Here is a 22153-nt window from a genome sequence, read left to right on the forward strand (position 1 = left end):
CGGGTGCCGCGCCACCCCGCCCTGCCGCCCTGCGCCCGCCTCCTACTGGGGGAGGCCGCCGCAAAGCCCGCCCCCGCCGCTTTCCCATTGGCCGGCCACAGAGCCGAGCTGCGGGTCGCTCCCGCCGCAAGTGCGCCCCCCGCCGGCTCGGAGGGGCGCCGCCTGCCGGAGCCGCGTCTGTCGGGCTCACCGGGCCGCCGCCCGGGCTGGCCCTGGCCCCTCCGGCCCCTCCCGGCCCCGGGGTCCGGCGGGCACAGGCCCACGCCGGGTGCCCGCTGCCGCCCCGCCCCGTGGGGCCCGAGGCGCGGCCCGGCCTGAGGCGGCAGGAGAGGCCCGGGCAGGGGGCCCGTCTGCCGAGGCGCGGCTGGGGGCGTCGCACCGCGCTCCCGCGGGGCCCTGACAGCGCCGCTGCCCACGGAGCCGCGGCCCTGGCATGGTGGAGCTCGGGGCCCGGGGCCTCAAGGGGCAGCAGGGCCCGTCCGGGCTGGGCCTGGGCCGTGCAGGGACTGGGCTGCGGGGGGGTTATATGGGGTGCGGGGGGCTGCCTGTGGTGCAGGGGCTGGGGTGCGTGTTGTTCCCGGGGGTGCAGGGGGTTCCCTGGGGTGCAGGGGGTTCCAGGGGTGCAGGGGGTTCCAGGGGTGCAGGTGTTCCCTGGAGTGCAGCCTCCACCTGGCCTGCGGTGGCCACAGGCACCAGCCAGCCATTATCTCTTGCTCTCCACCACACTTCATTCCCTGCCTGCTCGCGGCTTTCCTGTTCCTCGCCACCCATCGCCTGTCAAAACCTCCCCTGAGCCGCCCAGTTGTACCAAAATGTGTCCCAACAGGCTGCAGCTGGCGTAACGGCCACAGCACCACCTGAATGTACATGTATTTATGGGTCTTCCTGTACATTTTGGTGAAAATCTGCTCTTCATCACTACAATAAGTACATTAAAATAACTGATGAGGAAACAGATACACTGCTATATGCACAGTATTTTTCATATTTCAATGATAATATTCTATAAGTACCATGCCCGAATTAAAAGAGATGCATAGCCTACTGTGTGCGTGCCTACACATCACTCTCATCTTTGCTCTGCTTTCACACCATTAAGATCTCACTATTTGGGGCAGTGGTTTGGGGATATGTAAATGTAAAACATCTTATGTTGCAAAGCACTGTACTTATGTATTTAAACTGTGCATTTCTTAAATCCCTGCATGCACCCCCTCCTCTACTGCATCAATTTTTACCAAAAAAACGCTTTACTATCTGCTGAATCATTAACCATCACACTTGTCAAGAAATGCATCCCTGATGCAGGCAGGGTATGGCCATAAAAAGATAGTTTAAACACTCTACAAGGATAGAAATGTTTATGGTGTGCTTTAAGTATCTTTTCATGGGCAAATGAGTTAGTGTAATGCGATCAGGAGGCATCACTGAGGGCACGCTTCCCTGTGCTAGGTGAAAGAGCTGTTTTTGCAATGATTGGAATAAAAAGTGAGGGTCATTTTGGAAAAAAAAAACCCAACTCTTCATAGCTCTTCTTGTCTTGTGTAAATCGTGTGGTAGGCAGAGGTGAGCTGTGAGGGGGATGGGAAGGACAGCAGTCAGCAAACGCTAATTTCAGTGACCAGTATTAAGCTGTTTGGCCAAGAATTTCCAGTCTAGCACCAATGTCCTCATGGCTGGCTCCTTTAGAAATCAGCGATGATTTTCTGTGAAAGCAAAGGAGGCAACAAAATGGTGGGAGCCCAGTATGGTCTGTGCAGGCAACATGGTTTTAGCATATTAAAATCTTGGTGCTGCCAGGGCAAGTTTGTGCTCCGACACGTGATTGCCAGCAAGAGAACCTGTCTTCAGCTTGATCAGTTCAGCACATATTAAAGGCAGCTGATTGTGCTTTGATGGACTTCTGTAAGCGTAATATCTTGAACTCTTCATCTGGGTAAAGTCTAAGTTTGTTAAGGTTTTACTTGCCAGTATCAACGACCCTTCCCTCATCACTTGCTTTGACTCTAGTTCTTCTCACACAGCTGCTGGTGCTGAGTCATGGACAAGGCTCCTTTGGGGTACTGTACTGCTCCAAACACAATTTTAGAGCTAGAAAATACAACCTGTGGCTGCCTTGGGGAGTTAGATCATTGTGTTTCCCTGTGAGAAGTTGCTCCAAGCTCATTCAAATGGCCATATGTACCATCCTACCCCTTCTCGGGGTCCCTTCAGTCCCTGAGGCCCCTTCAGCGCTTGGTCTCTGCACTGAAGCTACTGACAGAAGGGAGTGGTGTGGCAAGCGATGGTCAGTGTGGAAAACTGAACTTCTAACATTGATGGTCGTGCCACGGGAATTAGGTGGGCATCACTCAGAAGTAATTCCAGACAGAAGGAGCAAAGCAGCTCAGTGCCTGGGCCAGGGAGGCAAAGAGGGGCCCTAGCAGGGGAAGGTACCCAGCCTTGTTCTGGCAGAGCATGGTTTTGTTTGTGTGCTCTGATGCCCCCTGAGCTTTGGGATGTCTCAGGTTCATTTGCCTCAAAAATCTGGAGCAGAACCAAGAGGCTTCTCTGGTCAGCTGCCGTTGGTATGTACCCATGTACCCGAACGCACCTGCTCAGGGCATCGCCAGCAGCTGTCCTGCCCCAGCTCCTCGGGAGCACGGTGGTAAGGAGCATCTACTGCACTCTGTCGGGCAAAATGTCACCGAGACACGTTTTACCCAACAGATGCATCTTCAGGACAGGCTGAAGATCATGGTGGCCCAGGGAAGCGGGGAAAGGTTATCAGCCTGTGTTCTCGAGCTGGCAACATCTGGGCTTCTCCATATATCAAGATTAAGGGAGAAGCAGGGCTTGTAAGGTTGGGTCAGAGCTGTGAAGGCAGGTTACAGGGAGGTATTAACACGAGGACTATCTCCTTCCTACTTTTCCCTCTCTGTTTCTGTATTTAAGTCTCATCCACATAGCCTTACACCTGCTCTATTCACTTACACCGCCGCCCAGTGCATTCAAATCAGGTTCAAACGTAACCCTGCTGATTTGTAGTGTTTTATTACTCTCTTCCCCACCCCCTCACCAGCTTCTTCCATCTTGGTTTTATCTCCCTATCGATCTGCTTCTCTCACACTCCCTGACATGCTTGCTGCCTTTCATTATTAGTCAGATAAAGCCAGGCAGCCCGAGCATCCCAGCTACGTGGTGCTCTCTGTCCTCCTCCTCTGCTCCGACTCCTGGGTCCCGCGCCCTGTGCTGGCTCCCCGCTGTTTGTCTGCTCCTTCTTCATCCCACATGGAGCTAAAACAAGGGCAAAGACCAGAAAGTCCTTTGAATGAATGGGATCCTGAGCTCTCCAAACGAGAAGATCGTCATCTTCCCAAAATAGGCAAACTCTCGTGAGAGCGCGTCGTGGGAACATCCCTGCAACCTAGCAAAGCCTTTGCCTCGTCCCTAGGTCAAGCTGCTGGCTGTTGAGATTAAATTCCAGGCTCCCAGAGTCATTAGCTCTCGTGCTTCCACTTCGTTCACAAAGCAAACGCCTATCTTTACGGTCACAGGGAAACTGTGAAATGTGATTTTCATGTAACCTAAAGAGTCTCAAGTAGGAGGCGAAGAGTGCAGGCAAAAGCAAGTCTTTACAACATTCCATAATATTAAGATAAATCTCATGACACGGGGAGGTTCTGCGTTGTTATTTCTGAATGTCTGCAATTTCTAATCCTTGCTGTAACCACCCCTCGCATCATCCTTCTCTTCTGATCTCACTCTGATCTTCCCAGAAAGAAACCTCCATGCTCTTTGCGCTGTAGATCCACCTTCTTCCCTATGCGCTCACTGTCCCACTTTAAAGCCCGTAGAGCCGTACTGGCTCATTCTAGGTTGTTTCTCTCTTCACCACCGCAGAATCCAAATAACTTGTCAAAACACTGATGATATTTTTTCCCCAGTCCTCTTCCAAACATAGCTAGGGTCACATCTTCTGAGACTATTTTTCATAACTGTGTGTAGCACAGACTCCGAGACAAAAAACACTGTAAGGACAAAGGAGGCTGGGGTGCATCGCTCAGGTACCAACATGATCCAGAAGGTTTTTAACCCTGTAACGTGTGCTGCCCTAATGCACACAGGGTCATAAGACCTCTACCTTGGTGCACCTAAAGGCACCTGACAGCAGCTGCTTACAGGAGTTTAAAAGAGGGTAACTGGACGGTAACTCTCCCTCCGACCCGCGCTCGCAGCCCACAGGATTTTGCAGACCAGGAATCAGCTTCCAGACAGGCCTCCAGTTGTGATTCAAAGACTCCAGAAGAGAGAGAGGATCTTGCACTTCATTTGGCAGCTTGTTTCCGTGATTAATCACTCTCCAGTGGCTGGCTCTTGTTATTCTCTGCCAAAATACCTGGTAGACTTTTCCCCAGGAAGGAAGCGATACTGCAAGCAAGTCATGTCTCGTTCTGCTTTTTGATACATTAAACAGGTTGACCTCTTTAAATTACTGAGATATCCAGCCTTCGGATCACCTTTGATTCAAAGTTATTTTTAAAATATGGAGCATGAAGCGGTGCAGTTTTCCAGCATGGGACTTACCCAGATACAGGGAGAGGCTTGATCATCCCCGCACTGCTCTTCCTTCCTTCTGTCTTTGCACAGCCAGGGATCACTTAGATCCATTGCTGCAGCCTGGCCTCAGGTGGGCTTTTCTGCCAGTTAGGATCACTAAATCCTTTTCAGATCACCTCTTTTCAGGGTGGGAAATTGTTCGCTGTAGATACGGACATTTTTTCTGCTCACGGCTGTACAATTTGCTCTCGACTATCTGAGGAGACGTTTTATGAGAATGACCACCTTACCGAGTGCAGTAGGTCATTCTGTGCTGGTCCTATCCTCATTATTTTTAACACTCCAGCAATATTTGTGTCCTCAGTAAATCGTGTCAGAATGAACTGTACCTGCTCACCAAGCACTGAATAAAATGGTGAGTCATACCTGACCCAGGACTCGTTCCTGGGCATCCATGTAAGGAACACTGCTGCTCCATGGTGGGTTTTCAGGGATGAGCTCCTTGGCGTCTGCAGGCCATTAAATGGAGTTAACCAGCCCACTTAACCTCCTGCATTGCATAACGCTACTTTTTTCTCATCAGCATGCTTTCAGATATTAATGCTACCAGAAGCCTGGATAGATCTAAGCCATCATCTTTTCCAAACAAATCTGTAGTCACATCAAAGACCGGCAAGAACAAAACAAGTTTATGCAGCAGGATTGGTTTCCTCCAAATCAGGCTGATTGGCATTAACTGGAGAATCTCATATCAGCTCTTTTCTGCTTTGCCTAGAAAGTTTCAGGTCTTCTGTTCGCTCTTTTCAAATATTGGCAGGGCACAGCTCTCTGCCAGTCTTCTGGGATGTCTCTGATACGCCAGAGCTTATTAACCAGTTGCTTGGTGAGCAGCGGGGCCGAGGAAACTGGGTTCTCGATGGACTTGTTTCCTATATATTCTATACTTCCCACTACCACACCTTCAACTGGGGTATCTCAATGACACCCTTTCCACTGTTGGCCACATCTGAGTTCTTTCCTCTTGGTCTACAGCCTGTGTTGCCAGGCTTCTCCTCCACCGATCTCTAACATACGCAGCTTTCCCAGTATTTTCTGCTGAATTATTTTGGCTTGCTGGCTGCGCTGCTCCGACCTGTGGGGTGCTGCCTGGCAACATGGCTATGGATTCTCTTCCAGTGCAGGCACCGATAGCGTCTCTCTCCTCTGTCAGGCTGACAGTTTTCATACAACTTCTTGGTGCTTATTTACCTTTTTAGACGCTGGTTCTTGTGTCCAACCCGTGGCGACTAACAGAGACCAAGTTCTGCAGATAGCAGGGCAACCACATGGGTCTCTCTGCCCTTCAGAACCAATGCTAAGAGCAGCTGGAGCGGGCCACTTGGCCCCAGGACTCTTGGGTGTAGGTGATCTGCATGTGGTGATTTAGAAGTGACTCCACCAGACAGAAATAGCAGCCTCATATCCTTCCCAGGTGTGGCTGGGCAGGGAGGTACTTCATGGTCCTCATATGCTGACTCCTCATTTGAATCCTGGCCAGAGAAAATTTTTACATCTCCATCTTTTTTCCATCACCACATCACTCTCACGTTAACATTTTCAGTGTAATACTTTATACTAGACGTCACGCTCATATCCTCCTTCCGCAGCTACCCAACTGCTCCCCTGTCAGCCCACCTGGTTCCACCTCTCCCCTCAAGTTTCCCTGCAATTTTACATTTACATCACTCTGTGCCCAGCCCATCCGGAGTATCTCCTGTTGCCACCCTGCTTCTCTAAACCTATGCTCCGAAACAAGCAAGCCATTCCCTTTGTAGCACGTACAAGGGATATGAGTGCCATCAGCCCTTGTGCCCCCTGTTCTGTCACCTCGATGGCTTTCCTGACCCCCTCCCACCATCTCCCAGGGTTTCCTTGGTCCCTGCATCCTCGTTCTCTCTCATCTCTCTGGCTTCTTTGACTTCCTTCTGTAGTTTTGCTCGTCAGGGGATTTTCAGTGTTTGCATCATTTGGATTTTCACCCTTTAACTGACCTTTCCCTGGTTGAAATTTCTCATCTGTTTTGTGCTTCCCAATTATACTAAACACATTTGTCAGGACTTGAAAAGGTCAGAAAGAGCCCGCATGGCTGATGTAGCCCCTTCCAGAGCCTTCTACCCTCTGCTACTCCCAGGTGAGAAAGCAGGAGGAGAAGCACAGAAGGCAAGGCAAGAGGAATGCCGCCTCATGCCGCACTGCCACATCCCCGGCCGTGTCTGTACAGGTGGTTTCTTGGGATGCATGTGCGAGAGCTTGCTGAGCGAGCTCTGCGCACATCATTTGTACAAGTCCCGGGAGGGCTGGAGATGAAAAGGCTCTAGAATGTGACAGAAGCCTGGATAATCTCTGACATAAAGCCTTGTGTACATGAAGAGGACAAAAGCTGGGGGGCTCAGCCATGTGCGTGCCTGTTGACACACCATGGCACCGTGTCTCACACAGACCCAGATAGCGACGTGACATGACATTCCCCCACCCCGCCAGCACCGTCCTCCCAGGCCCCAACCTCCCAGCGACCATATGCCTTAACACAACTGCATCCCCCTGCCGATGCGCCCAAACACACCCCAGCGTTGCTCTCAAACACGTGAAAAACCTGTTGACTCTCCCAAACACGTGCAAAACTCGGAACATCCCAACATGGGAAATCTTGGATCAGCCTGGTTTGTTAGCACGGGAGCTCCGGGAGGCCTGATGGAGAACAATGGACTCTGTCCGAAGTTGCCATGACCTGCCGCAGGCATCCTGCTGTGCTCAGGACTGGTGCTGTGTCCATTTGTCACAGTGCCCGCTCCCGAGGCAACGCAGGTTGGTTTACAGCTCGGTGCTGTCTCTACTATTTCTTTCTGTTTTTTCCCAGGGTCAGTCGCAGTCTTTCCTCATTGCTTTATGATGAAAAGTTTGATTGTTTCTGAGGATCTGAGGAAATTACTTTTTTGCTTCCTCATATTTCAGACCCTGGAGTGGAAACTGTCTTTCTGTCATTGACTTTCTTCTCTCGCCTGTTGGTTGCTGAGCTGCTCCCTTCTGATTTGGACTGTGCTCTCTGTCTGGTACTTGATGGTGGAGGGAGATTTTCCCCATGAAATACCCGGCCCCTCAAAGGCAAATCAGCTTCTTTACTTTCGCTGTCACATCCCTGCCATTTCCAGACACATCCCATCCATCCCCGGCATAAAACGCGCTTGGGGACACGTTCAAACGACCTGGGTGATCCCTCAATGGGGAAACCCACCTTGGACAGACACACCCCCATTGCTCCCCACAGCACCCATGTGTCCCACCCGGCCCACGCGTGGGCGGCTCTGGGCGCTGCCCGTGAGCCTCGGCCAGCCCCCGCCGCCCACCCGCCGGGAAGCCGCCCCGGTACGGCGGCGCCAAACCCGGGGATGATGGACGCGGGGACGGGGGCGACGGGGGGACGGGACCGGCGGCCGGGGGGTGGCATCTCCCCGAGGGGGCTGCTGCGGGGCGGGGAGGGGGCGGCGGGGGGGTGAGCCCGGGGGGCGGCCCGGCGGAGGGGGATCCCGGGGCGGGGGGCCTCCGCCCCCAAGGACGGACCCGTCCGGGGGTGGCATTCGCTGGAGCGAGCTGGAGCGACGGGTCCCTTGGAGACACCTCTCTCCATGGCAACCTAATCGCTTCCTGTGAAGATCCCGAAATAACCGACGAGCTGGGGGAGCGGGGCCGGGCCGAGCCGAGCCGTGCCGTGCCGTGCCGTGCTGTGCCGAGCCGAGCCGAGCCGGGCTGAGCGGGCAGCGGCGGGAGGCGGCGGGGGGCAGGTCCGGCGGGCGGCGGGCGCGGGGTGGCGGGAGCGCAGCGCGGGCGGCAGCGGCAGGAGCCGTCACAGGCGGGGCAGGGGGCTCCCGGGCCGGGGGGGGACACGCGGTGCCCCCCGCCCGGCTCCCCCGCCCGGCTCCCCGGGCTGCAGCGGGGGGCACGGTGCCGGACGCGCCCGTGCCAGCAGCCATGGGGTTAACGGCAGGCAGCGAGCGAGAGAGACAGAGACGGAGAGAGAGAAAGAGGGGCTGGACCAGTCCTCGGCAGCTGTTTATTTCAAGGCATCTCTCGCTCCCTCTCCCTCAGCCAGGGCTCAGCCTCATCAAACCTTCCTCCTCCTCCTCCTCCTCCTCCTCTCCTTCCTTCGTCCTGGCCATGAGAGGCACCGGCAGCAGCAGCTGTGCTCCCCCAGCCCCCTGCTCCGCCGCCCCGGCTGCGCCCCACTCGGCTCCCCGCAAGGTAAGTTCATCCTCCCAGCCCGGGCTTGGGGACGGGGCGGCGATGGGGCTGCGGGGGCGAGGGGCAGGGAGGGATGCACGCCCGGCTCCAAGTCATCTTTCCCCGTCTCCTTCCCTGTGTCCTTTCTCCCCCGTTTTTCTTTTCCCTCTCCCCATCTAGGTGCTCTGTCTCCTTCTAGCCGGCTATCTCCTTCCTAACCACCCCCCACCCCCCACCCCCGCTCAGTCTGGGGCAGGGGGTGCCCGAGGCGCGGGGAGGGAGGGGGCACAGCCGAGGCATCGCTGCCTCTCGCCCTCCAGCTCTGGGCTCCATCACAAAACCTGTTGTGCTGGAGCACTGGAGCCTGCGCTGAGGAAGGCGACTTCAGCCAAATTGGCGCAGCTGGAGGAAGGAACCGGAGGGGTCAGTCCCTCCCGCGGCTGGCCGGGGGTGCACCGTGCCAGGGGGAGCCGCTCAGCCGTGGAGACTCAGCACCTGAAGCACTCGGATGCCCGGGAACAGTAGGAAACTGGGAGGCAGGAGATTGGCAGACTCATGACATGTATTGCAGGCAGGCACTAGATGGCAGGGGACCGGCATCCTAGAGTGCTGCTTGGAAAGGGGCCACACTCACAGTTCCCAAATGCAGGAGACTTGAGCTCAGAGGACCATTCATGGGCTTCACACGCTCATTCCCTCAGACGTCCAAATGCACCATCGCCCTTCCAGCCCCGGTTCTGCCCCAGACCCGGATTTCCAGACCCAGCCCGTAAGTGCTCGCCTGGTGCCCTGGCACAGCAATTCCCACCGGCGGTCACCGAACGCTGCAGGACCTGCACTGACACAGGGCAAGCGGTGTCAGCCCCTCCGCGGTCCTGCCGGATCCTCCTGGGCACTGCCACCAACCCTCTGAGCCTCAGATGCCAGGTAGAGCCTCCTGACGTGAGCCACTGCATTCAGGCTGCTATCCCCCAGCCCCAGCCCACTCGGCGCTGTCGCCCCCTGAACCCCACGCAGCGGGAACTCCTTCCTTGGGTGGCCTCGGCATCTCCCAGCCCAGGGCACCAGCATTCGGATTCCCGCTCCCAGCTGCCATAACTCCTCCAAGGGCAGCAGAATTACCTCCCTGGGGTAGCTGTTCTGGGATTCCTCCCTTTCCCCGTCCCCACCCAGCCAAATACAGCAGGACATATATATAACCCCTTCTCGCCAGCACCGGGGTTCACGCTTCCAGCTACCAAACCAGAAATGCCTGCATCTCTGCCTCTTGGACCACCAGCTCTGGGATGTTCATGGCCACTGAGAAGAATATAGGCGTGGGGTGCCTGGGGCACTGGGCAGTGTGGTGGTGGGGGCTCACTGTGCCTAAACTTGCTCTGCTGGGTGCTTGGAGATAGCTGCTAGGTTCTACGGTCCCAGAGCACAGCCTAGTATCGGTAGCTGTCACCATAGCCCTTAATGCTGGCTGGGAGTTAAAAAATGACAACCAACCTAGCGTTCTTTCTCTGCGAGGAGGGCTGAGTCCTCCTCAGGTTTGTTTTGATTTTTTATCACTATTTTGAGTGGGATCATTGCTTGGGGGGGGGGGGGGGGGGGGAGCTGGGTGAAGGAAGGATTTGCATGAAGCTCTCGGTGCTGTGGGGTTGCTAATGGCGAGCGTTATTTCAGCCGGCAGTAAGTTTCATAATCTTGGCCCAGCTCTTGTGAATGTTCTGTTCCTCAGGGTCATAAGCCTCTTTCCCCTTCTTCCATCCCTTACCCCTCTCCCCAAACCGGTTGGCAATTTCATTGTTCCAGTGGAATATATCCGTCATGTGAGGTCATCGCTGCATAAGGAGAGGTGATTGATTGCTTAGGTCACTGGGGCCTGTCCCATGCTGGGCTTTGAATGCTGGCTTGGAGACCTTGGACCAGACTCTGTGCCCGAAGGTGATGCGATGTGGGGTGCAGAGAGGCATGGTGATGCGTTCCCGGCAGCTCGAGTCACCGAGCAAACAGACTGCTGCATTCTGAACTAGCTGGAGCGCTCAGAGAGCAGGCAGCTTCATTCCTAGAGGCACAGTATCACAGCAGTCAAGCTCGAGATGTTACAAAAATACAGATAGATCATCATCTGCCAGCCGAGTCAGACAGAATCGGGTGCAACTCGTTTCCCATCCCCGGATGGAAGGAGACTCTACCCGCTCCTGGCTAACACGGCTTGTGTATGCTCGGCTTCATCCAATTGCTCTCCAGTCAGGGCTGATCTTGCCTAGGCAGCCAGAAAGCTGGGAGATTCTCAGATTTTAAGGCCGGAGGGACCATTTTGATCATCGAGCCTGACCTACAGCAGAGCACAGGCCAGAGAATTTCACCAATTTCATTTTCTGCATCAAGCCCATAACTTCTGATCGAACTGTAGCATCTCTTTTAGAAATACAGCCACGCGAAGGCTCCAGGCGGTAGGGAACACACCGCCTGCCTGGGCGCATTTGTGCTAGTGTATGACCCTCTTTATTAATAGTATTGTTCCTCATTTGAATTTGTCAAACTTCAGCATTTTGTAGCAGAAGGTTACAGATGGCATTTGATGCAAGGGATCTACGGCGTGGGTATTGCTTGCACACGGCCGGCACCTCAGCTCTGTTATTCCTGTGACGGCTTTTATGTTTGGAGAGGATTTATCTTTGGGACCACAGTATGCAAGAGTCCTGGCCACAGAGGAGTTATGGGCAGCAAGTCCTAGGGCTTCCCTGGGCGTGGTAGCCCCTGAACTCTGGAGCTCAGGGTGTCACTTTCGGGGTTTAGTCTGTGCTCCCTGCCCAGAGCAGGGGCGCAGCAGGTTTTGCTCCTAGCCATCACTTAGCTTGTCAGTTCCCAGCCCCCTTGGTGAACTGGGTAACACGCTTTGGGGCATGGCTGCTGCGATCTGCTTTCTCACCTCCCAGCAGCGGCGGGTCCGTGCTGCGGGAGGCTTACAAAGAGGGAGGAAGCACAGCTGGGTCCCTGACGCTGGGGAACAGCAGCAGGATTCGTGCTTCCATCCTGCAAATGCAACAAGAGCGGCTCCTAATAGATTAGCCCCAGGGATCTCTGGTCTGGACCGGTAGTGGGATCCATATGCAGAAGCAAAGAGCAGTGTAATTCTTACTCACGGCTTTCAAGCACCAAGATTCACAAACTGAGCTCAATGAAGTGCCCTGGGGAAATAGCTTTGTCATTCACACTCTGTCATCTGTGCATCACAGGACTGGAACGCTGCAATGAAGGCTCTGTACCTAGAGTGAAAATACCCAGGTCTGTCTCTGGACCCTGGGCGTAGCCTTGTCCATTTTCATCACAATTAGACTTGGGAAACAGATCTGAAAACAAGAGCCATGCCATGTGGTACTGGTGCAGGAATCCAGTCTCTCTGCTCTGGCACACAAAGGCCCCTTGAACCCTTGAGGGTTGTGTGGATACTGGGGTTTATACATCCAGGTAGTGGAAGCATTGGCTTCTTCTCTCTGAGGAGCTACGGGTTTACTCAGCATCCGTACCGGGAGCTGCACACCGAGCTGACCCGCTTGCCCTCCAGCACAGCAGGGTCCGTGCCCGGGGCGCAATGCCCACTGCCGGCGGCTCACTGCAGGCTGCCGCAGACGCGCCTTGGCTGCTGCTTTGTCAACAAGCCGCCGGGACATCCATGCTACATGTGCCGTGGAGTCCAGCCCGCGCTGGCCGGCATCTCCACCTGACACCTTCCTTTGCTCGCACGGCGTTCATGCTAGGGGAGACACCTCTGTGCTTCCCCCAGCTGCTCTCCGGCCACGAGATGATCAGCAACCCGGGGTGCGTTGACTGAGACTGACTGACGTGGCCTCGTTGGGGCAGTCAGCTGGAGCCACCGTTGGGGTCGGGGCATGTGGAGCTCACCTGCCCCTCACCGTCAGCAGAAGGACCCATGCACAGCGATGCCTGGGGTCTGAGGGTGCCCAGCTGTCACTGCCACAGCATTACATGTACGCGAGGAGGCTGGCACTGGGGCTCGCTCCTTCCCCTCAGCTCCCGTTAGGGCCATTACGTGCTCGATAGGGCAGAAATTCAGACTACTGGGTGTGAAAGCAATTCAGGATTTGGCTCTGTAGGGTTGCTCATTCCGAGGCTTTTGGACCCTGGGAATCCATGGCCTGGGGTGCTGCTGCTGGGTCTCGCAACCTCAGCCGAGAGCTACAGCGAGGTCTTCATCATAAAACATCCCAACAGGCAGGAGGGAGGGGGCAGTGAGCTAGGTGACCCGACACGCCTTGCCCCTACACCCAGGCGCTGGTGGAGCCATCTGCGTTAGAAGGAGTACACCCCTGACGTACCGCGCTGCTCCACGGGGCTGGCACGCACAGGGGTCTGCCTGCACCCAGAGCAGATCTCCGCTCCAAGGCTGGCACTGCCGAGAGCCACGTCTCCTCTTGCCTGATGCAAAACAGCCCCCAGGCCCCCAGGCCCGGAGCTGTAACAGAGAGTGCCATGCCACGAGCAGAGCAGGCTTTTCACCCCAGGGAGCTGCTGTCCCACGGTGAGTCCCAGGCATGGCCCCAGGCCACCTTGAGATCATTTGTGGCGTTTGGGTGCCCTCTAACCTGGGGACTCGCTTGAGGAGGTCCCTGATGCTTGGAATTCCCTCCTTTTCCAAAGTCCTAAAGGAATTCTGTCACGAATCTGTGTTGCCAGTCATGATCTTCCATGGCATCGTGACCATAATCCAGGTGGCCAAGACCTCGCCAGCCTCTGGCCTGGGAAGAAACTTGCTCCATTCTGCTGCTTCTCTGCAGAGCTGCATTTTAATACTGAGCCCCCTCCAAGGCTAAAGAGGTTCAGGAGCAAAGTACAAAGAAATGCTGAGAATAGCTGCTCTTTTCTCCTCATCTTCATCTCAGGATCCCTCCAGAGACTGATCTTGCCCTGGAGGGAAGGGCAGGGCACATTAGCTGACAATTCCTTTTTTTCCCTGTGAACTTTGTTTAAATATTTAACAGAAAGAAACTAAAAATATCCCCAGTTAATGCAGCAGGAGCTAGACAGCCACTCGCTCTTGGGTGCTGTTCCTCCCAGCCCCTATCCTCAGGTGGACAGCAGGGGCATGAGTCCCCTTACTACAGCACCCGGGCTCTTCCCACAGCAAGGGGAAGCCCCCCGTTGGGGAGGGGCTGGGGTTTTGGATCAGGGCATGAGCTGGGCAGGAGGGGACGGCAGGAACCCCCGGGGAGGTGCGAGGTGCGGGCTTGCCCTCCACATTGGCTGCCTCGGCCGAGCATCCCCATTTCTGCAGCCCAGCAGCCATGGAAGAGCATGACCATGGGCTGTCGGCATTCGTGCTTTCCCCTTCACGAGGAGGGAGCGAGCTGAATATCGTGAATGATTTCTGTGTGCGTGTGTGCATGCAGCCTTTGTTGCAGAGAGGATCCCAGGTCAGGCACACAATGGCTTGCAGGGAAGCGCTGGCACTGCGCTGTGCCCGGCCAAGGGAAGGGGCAGGCAGCATGAAGGGCAGCTGTGCCACTGCCGGACCGATGCCAAAGGGTGCCGGTGCAGAAATCCGGCCGGGGGGGACCAGCCCTCACTCCCTGTCCCCACTGCTGCCTAGTGCTGCTCGCCCTGGGAAGGTGGGAGAGAAGGGGGAGGAACAGCAGAGGAAGGGTGGGACAGGAGAGTGCGGAGGACACTAGGACAAGGAGTGTGGGAAGGTAATTCCATGTTAGCTAAGAGGAAAGTAAATACTAAATATTTGATAGGTGTATTTTTGCTCTTAAATTCTTTAGTAAGGCTGGACTTTTCTCGCTGATTCACTCTCTCAGTTGCCTTGGTTTATCACTCTCGTGCTTCCCCTCTCGCTCCCTCACCGGCACACAATGAAGAGGCTCTTTTTTAAATAAACGGATTACACGCTTTACACTATAAATAAACACAGGAATTAAGATTCCAACTTGGTCCAGCAATAAGCAAACAAAGATGCCGAATCCCCCTCTCGGCCCTCAGACGGGCGAGTCCCCACGGAAGCTGCGCATGTGCCTCCACACGTGTGCTCCAGAGATTGCTCCTCGCTTCCATGTGCACACGCTGATGCGCGTGCTGCTGCATGGTGCCGGGGTTGGGGGACGATGCACCTCTGCATGGCAGAGCGCGTGGGTGATGGGGGGCACGACGGGGGCACGTGCGGGTGCATGGGTGCCCAGCTGCTCCTCCCACTGGGGCCAGGAGCTTGCCCTTTTTTTGGAGGTGGCCTCCTCCAGGGAGACAGCGGTCACAGCCGGGTGAGGCGACGCTGACACCTCCCCCTTTTGGTTCCCAGTGAAGAAGATGAGACGGGATCCTCGCTGAGCAAAGACGCTGTTGCATCTGAGATGGAGCCCAGTGCTTGGTAGGTTCACGGCTTCCCACAATTCACTGGTGATGCGGGAAGATGACGGGAGCGTGGGTGGTGGGCTGCTCCCGGCTGCTCCGGGCTTGGCTTTTTGATGGGAGGGATGTCTCACGTAAGGCTCTCCTCTTCCTCCTCCCCACCCTGCAGCAGGATGCCTCCACTCCTCTCCTGCATCCACTCCCTGCAGCTTTGGCATCTCCTCCTCCTGGTCCTGGCCGTCCCTCCTCCTGGTGTCTGGTCTCTTCGTTCTCGGGGTCCAGCAGCCACTCGGCCTCTGTGCACCCGTCGGAGCCCCTCAGCCCCACGGTCCATTTGCATTTGGGACAGGACCTCGCTGCCGGAGAGGGATGCTCGCTTCGCCCTGCCACGCCAGCGGTCCCTGCCCCCCCGGGGGGGAGAGCTGCGGCACGTCGTGCGGCTGAGGCGCCAGGCAGCAGGAGTCCGCCCTGCCACCCCCTCTGGCTTTGAGGACGGCATGCCCTCCTCCCAGTACCCCTGGGCCATCGTCTGGGGTCCCACAGTGTCGGATGAGGATGGAGGGGACACCAATTCGGCCAACCCAGGCTTCCCACCGCTGGGATACACCTTTGTGTCGCCACACGGGATGGCAACGGCGCAGCCCAACTCCCACTCGCTCCTGCACAATGCGGGACTCAACCTGCGGGAGACCCCGGCCACCCTACGGCCCTTCTTGTTTGGGCCCCGGGGGGAAGGTATATCTGCCCTTTGCTCCTTTTGCCCCCAGTCCCCGCAGGAGCAGCTCCTGCAGAAATTCACAAGAGCCCTGGCAGCAACCTCCCCTTGCACTGCTGCTCTCCGGGGACTGGTGGGGGTGGCCGTCACACCCCCCTCTCCTCCTCTGTCTCACAGGTGTGGACCCCCAGCTGTACGTCACCATCACCATCTCCATCATCATTGTCCTAGTTGCCACCGGGATTATATTCAAATTCTGGTGAGTGGGGGCTGGCCCGGTGGAGGGTGTCACCACGCCAGTGCCTGCATGTGGCTGGGCAGGAAGGCCAGTGGGTTTGGGAGCCATTTGCCCCAGGGATGCAGGTCTGGTGCCACCAACCCTTGCGAAGTTTGGCACATGGCGAGCTGGGCTCTCGGGCCAAGCATAGCGGGATCCCACAAACCTCTCTGCTGCGGGGACTGCTGCTTGCCCAAGTGGGCACTCTGCATCACCCCTGGTCTCTCTCCAAAGCTGGGACCGTAACCAGAAGCGCCGGCGTCACTCGGGGCAGCAGAGCGGTGGGAGGCAGCAGGAGAGCCAGCAGCCCCTCACGGACCTCTCCCCCACCACCGTCAGCATCCTGGGACCCTACGGAGACTCCCTGGCCCCCACACCTGAGCAGGAGGAGTCCAGGCAGGGCCAGGAGAAACTGGGGGGCCATGGGAAGAGCACGGCTTTCCAGCTCAACCGGTGAGTGGCTGGTGAGCCGGGGCGGCGGGGACGGGCAGGCTGGGGCAGGCCAGAGGAGCCAGCCGGTTAACGGGGGCAGTGTGGCAGTGTGAGCACCCGTTGCTAATTGATTTCCAATTCCCTTTCCCCCCCAGAATCCCACTGGTGAACCTGTGATGCTCACGGGAGAAGCAGAGCTGGCTCCCCCCAGCCTCCCGTCACAGCCAGCGAGCACAGACTCCCGCCGCCTCTGCTACCCCAGGAAAAAAAAGACCTCCTTGTGCCACGGCCCACCACCACCATTACTAACTCACTCCACCAGGACGTGCCTGGGCAAATGGATGGGCTGGTCCTCCAACCTGCTGGGGGAAGGTTGGGGACTTCCCCCCACCCCCACCCCAGCCCATGCAGAACAGGGTGATGAGAGAGCAGGATGGTGGGAGGGGAGGTGGCTGGTGGTGGTGTGACATCTTGCCCCCCTGGCCCCTCTCCTAGCACACACGCAGACACACACACTTGGATCTCCGTGACTCTCCCACCAGTGCATGCCTGACATCGGGGGTAGGCAAGGTGGAAAGGTGTACCCCTGTCCCCATGGGCCCCAACCCCCTCTGTGTCCCTTCCCATGTCATGTGCTTTGAAGTGAGCGTTGGAGTTGGGTGCTGTAGGATTGCCTGCCGGGGCTGGGGCTCCCCTGAGCCGGGACTTGGGTGATGGCAGGTTCTTCTGCTCCCAAGGCGCTGGCCCTCCCAAGGGTCCCAAGTGGGGGTGAGGCTTGGGCAGAAGAGGCCTGCACAGCACCCGCCCCCCCCCCAGCAAGCCATTTCCTTGAAGGAAATGTGACCTCCCCCCTAGACAGAAGATATTAACTGCTTTCCATTTTCTTTCTGCCTAACGCTCTTCTGTTTTTTCTCTTCAGCTTGTATCTTTCTTCATCTCTCTGTCCCCAGTTTTTTTTCTTTCAGTTACTCCCCTCCGCCACTTCTCTTGCCAGTTAAAGTTGGAAAACGTTCCTTTAGCTTTCCAAATGTCTTGATCTCTTGGAAGCCTCCTTGCTGTCCCCCTCCACCCCGCCAGCCCACTTCAGCAAGGTTTTTCTGGAGAACATCATTCTATGGTGATGTCCTTCAGAACATTCGAGGTGGACCCTCCGCCCATCACGTTACTCACCAAGCGTCCTGTGCATCGGGATGCTGCCAAAGCAGCTAAAGCGTGGCACGCAGACACAGCTGGGCATGATGAACTCGAGTTTTGGCCGGGCTGAGGTAGGGAATTGCTTTCAGACGCTCATGCCGCAGGCAACAAGCAGCAGATGTGACTGTGCCTGGGATGACAAAGAGCAATTTTGAGTTGACCTTGGGAACGTTTGGAAGGCTGCCCCGTACTGCTGACAGGTCTCTCCTGGAAGGTGACTGGAGACCCCTGAAGCAGCACTTGCCAAGGGCATGGGAGAGGGTATATGGGGGGTGCCAACTTTCGTGAGTGTCTTGCTCCAGATGGCTGGGGACCAAAACCAATGGCACAGGTACGGGTGCACACCAGTTGCCTGAGCGTGTACTTTGGGGCTGCAGTGGTCCGTAGGGCAGGTGGCCGCGCTGTCAGCTGTGTGGGTGAGCCAGATCAGCCCATCTCAACCTCTTCCTACATGTGGACCCCTGGGTGTCCCTTTGAGGAACTGTGAAATGGCAAATTTGAGCTTCGTGACAGTCATTGCTCTCCATCAGCTTTTGTGGGCACCCTTGAAGCAATTCACAGATGCCACACCACGAGGCACTGAGCGGCAGCGATGCAGGCTTAGGGCAGGTTGTCCCTGCACCGTGCAACACCTGCAGCTGCTGGGCTCATGTGCCCAGAGTCAGGAGAATCACCCACAATTTGAAGGCCCAAATGCACCATTCAAAGTCTCTGACAAAAGTCATCTTGGAGAGGAGGAAATGGCCCTTTCATCCTTTATCTCTTCAGTAAAAGCCTATTCTTTATAGGACAAAGCGCAGGGAATTTCATAAGAGTCCTGGTTCTGCCCATTTACCCAGCTGAACTATTGGGTGATCATGGGTCCCATCTGACTCACCGTGAAGGACATTTAAATGAGAGTGTAAATTGCCATAAGCTTCACAAAAAACAGTAGAGATTTGGAGAAAATGACAGGTCAAATAAAATTACTGGCTTATTAAAAGCAGCAAATGGCTGAAAGATGTAGGCGGAAAAGGACTCTGGAGGTCTCCAGTCTAAGTGCAGTTTGAGTCTCCGCTTATAGCAGGGTATATTATTGCTTTACCTTGGATCAATCTATTACCGAGCCTTTTCCTTACTCAGGCTCCGTTCAGGGCTCTGGCGGATGTTCAGCCCGCTGCCCCTGCCAACCGGGAGCAGCTCGGGGCTGTTGCCCCTCCGGCTGGCGCAGCCACACATGGGCTGCAAGGGGCTGCGCTGCTCAGCGCTGGCAGTTTACAATACAATGCCTTGAACTGGTTTAAATAATCTTCCAGACCAGATTAATTAGATTGCTCTTTGATCAATAGGGCTTGTTGAAATAAGGCCAGAGTTTAGACTCTACCACTTCAAGGGCTGTCCCTGGACTTTCCCTTCCCACGCGTGGCGTGGAGAGCAGGTCTGTAAGAAAGCGGCAGGGTGCTGCAGGAGATGCAGTGGAAATATTTTCCAACGCTTGACATGGGGAAGCCCTGCGCTCAGCTGGCCAGGCTTTTGTAAACTCTGCAAACAAATCAGATTTTGGTGGTTTGGGTTTTTTCCTCCGCTTTTAACGTGCCTCTGGTTTTGGTCAAAGTACCTCCAGGGAGAAAAGCTTTTCACGGATACTGTGGTAAGGGGGAAACTGGAGAATGCAGTAGAGAAAACTATTCAAATGACAGGAGCTTGGATAAGCTGAACATCTTTTCCAAGACCAATTTTTCTAGCCAAACATGTTTTTAGAACAGTCATCCACTCTCTCACGTGAAACAGGTTAGATACGGGAAACAACTTCATTGTCCTGCCCTGCTACATTTTGTCCCTGGAACAAAATGTTCAAAACACATGTGGGCACACAAACATTCTTCCAGTCAATAAATAATCTCACTGGATCTGTTTTCTCCATGGCTGGAGCCTTAGAAACCATCTTCCCCACCACGGACTGGAGGCAGAGCGTGCCTGCAGCCCCTCGCCCTGGGCCAGGCTGACACTGCGAGATGCGCACATGGACGGGCTGACGGCACCAAGTTCCAATCCAGGGCAGAGGCCAGCACCTTCCCAGTCACAGCTTATCAGGTTTCCCTGCCTTCTAGGTGACTGGAAGAGAAAGGTTTGGATTCATTTTTTCCAGTGGCAATTTCACAGAGAGAAAAGTGGGTGGGGAAACCAATGGAAAATGTTCACAGCCTTGGGCTGAGCCTGCCTAACCTTTCTGCACAATTAAAAGGGAACATCCAGGTGGGTGGGTGAGCTGGAGGAACCATGTCTCTGCTCAGCTCCTTGAGGGTCCTGGCTTCGTTAGTGCAAAGGTGGTCTTTCCATGAGTGCAGTGGGAAGGTCTGGGGAAGGATCTCTCTCCTCTGCCCTGTACTGGTTTGGAGCAGACACTGGAGTCTCCCGCTGTTTACCCACCAGAGCGTATGACCACAAGGCCAAATCCTGCTTGGGCTTTCCCATCTGGTTGGTGGCAACTGGTAGGCAACAGAAGGCACTGCTTCCACATCGCTCCTCCGGTCCACTTCCCAGGGACTCGCATCCAGCTGAGCATCCCACGGCTTCAGAGAGGGTTATCTACCTCTTCCTCAACGGCACCTAAGTGCCCTTCCAAATCTGGCCCCTTCATTCCCCACTCCCTTTCCCAATAAGGAAAAACGTTTGGAAAGGAGCGGTTTGTTCATTCCCCACAAGTTCTCAAACACAATCACCTTCACACTGTTCTGAATTAAAGTGCGGTTTTGGTTTTTCACTCTGACAAACCATGTCGATGGCACAGCCTTAGAGCCAAGTCCTGCAGCACAAAAGCCCCGGGCCAAATTCCAGCCCCCAGCTGCACCCCTGCTGATGTCTCCCCATAGTCCTGCCCCTACCTTGGGAAGACCATAGAGGGCGACCCCCTTCCTTCACCGACTGCCAGCTCTCTACTCCTTTTTTCCTGTTGTTTTCCCTCTCCCACTGTTTCCCCATTTCCCATTCCTGTCCTGCACCACAGTCTCCCTCCCAGTTATTTCTCCTCTCCTACTGTTTCACTCTCCCCGCTCCTTTCTTGTTCTACCTTTGCCACTTGGTCTCGTTCTGCTGCGGCTCCCATCCTCCCCTCCGTCCTCCCTCCTGCTTCCCTGCTCAGTCTCGCTCTTCCTCCTCCCCTGCCCTTGTGCGCTGTGATATATATTTTTGTAGGAATTCTCTTCTCCTTGTGGTGAAATATTCAATTCTTGTGGGATGTTAGTTTCAACAGTTTTAAATAAACCTTTGCAAAATACTGGAAGCAGAGCACTTGCTGCTGTGGCAGAGGCTGTGACGGAGATGTCAGGGTGGGATGAGGGGGACTTCGTCCTGGGCAGACCGCAGTGGGCAGGGACTCAGGCATCTGGCATTTCACAGTCTCTCCTGGCGGGGGGTAGATGGGCCAGTTTGGCCCCACATCCATCTCGCCTTGGTCTCCTTGCTGGCCAAGGAGGCTCTTTGACCCTCTTCCTGCATTTCCACGGGAGGTGGCACCTGATGGAGGAGGCCTTGCACATCCCCTTCTCCACCAAGGGTGACTGTTCTACCTCCGGAGCTACTGCCTCCCAGCCACGCTTTGGGGCTGCTGGTCCCACACCAGCCTGTGCTGGGAGCCAGGATGGCCAGGAGAGGTGAGAGAAGCTGAGGGGAAGGGAGGGAGATGGAGTGATGCTGGCGCAGAAGCCTCCCTCGCTGTTCCCCGCGGCTGCCTCCGCAATTTCTATTTACAGCCCTGCTGCCTCCCCTCCTGGCCACAGTGCCGCTGCTGTTGCTGGTTTCCAGGGCTGCTCTGTAATTAAGCATCCTTGTCTCCTGCAGCTCCCCCACTTCACAAGTCCCGACTGTGCTGGGTGCTGGGGTGGGCACGGAGAGGGTCCTTGAGACCAGTACCGGGCATGGTGGCTGCTCTGAAGGGCTGCTCCCCAGCAATGGTAGGAGGATTTCTGGACGCTGGGGACAGTCCCCGCCCCCCCCTCCCTTTGCCCGCTCACTGTCCGGGTCCTTCGGGCATCGGAGATGTCCCTGACCTGCTGCATTACTGTCTGAGGAAGGAGCAGGCTCCCCAGCCCTGACCTTGGACTCTGTCCTGGGGTCTCTGCCCACTGGAAGGACCCAGGACCACGTCCCGCCACAGGGCCAGACCCCTCCACATGACACCCTGTCCCCTGGACAGCATCTCTGTGGGCTGGAGGTGGCCCCGGGCCCATCGGAGGGCAGAGGTGCCTGCAGTGGCTGTCCCAGGGAAAGCACACATGGGAGGCTGGGCAGCACCTCTGCTGCCCCTGTGCCAAGTGTGGCAGGACGAAGCCCCTCACCCTTGTTGCTTTAGGTGGCTGGTCACCAGCTCCCTGCCCCCCCTGCTGATTCTGTCTAGTCAACCACATGGA

At 55.9% G+C, this 22153-nt stretch overlaps 1 protein-coding gene across 3 annotated transcripts; it reads left to right on the forward strand.

Annotated features, from left to right (window-relative positions):
• The first annotated feature begins 8423 nt into the window (after positions 1-8423).
• PIANP (PILR alpha associated neural protein) lies at positions 8424-21038 on the forward strand. 3 transcript variants are annotated; one of them, XM_055712746.1, is made up of 6 exons: positions 8424-8814; positions 15098-15166; positions 15320-15882; positions 16040-16121; positions 16374-16592; positions 16727-21038. In XM_055712746.1, exons 2-6 carry the CDS (start codon positions 15150-15152, stop codon positions 16746-16748), a joined length of 903 nt encoding a protein of 300 aa, XP_055568721.1. In that variant the 5' UTR covers positions 8424-8814; positions 15098-15149; the 3' UTR covers positions 16749-21038. The 3 variants fall into 3 exon arrangements, with proteins under 3 accessions (XP_055568721.1, XP_027654207.1, XP_027654208.1); XM_027798406.2 differs by having other exon boundaries at positions 8425-8814; positions 15317-15882; XM_027798407.2 differs by lacking the exon at positions 8424-8814 and adding an exon at positions 9386-9720 and having other exon boundaries at positions 15317-15882.
• The last annotated feature ends 1115 nt before the right edge of the window (positions 21039-22153 follow it).

This window comes from Falco cherrug, chromosome 5, assembly GCF_023634085.1.
Source record: "Falco cherrug isolate bFalChe1 chromosome 5, bFalChe1.pri, whole genome shotgun sequence".
Classification (NCBI taxonomy): Eukaryota; Metazoa; Chordata; class Aves; order Falconiformes; family Falconidae; genus Falco; species Falco cherrug.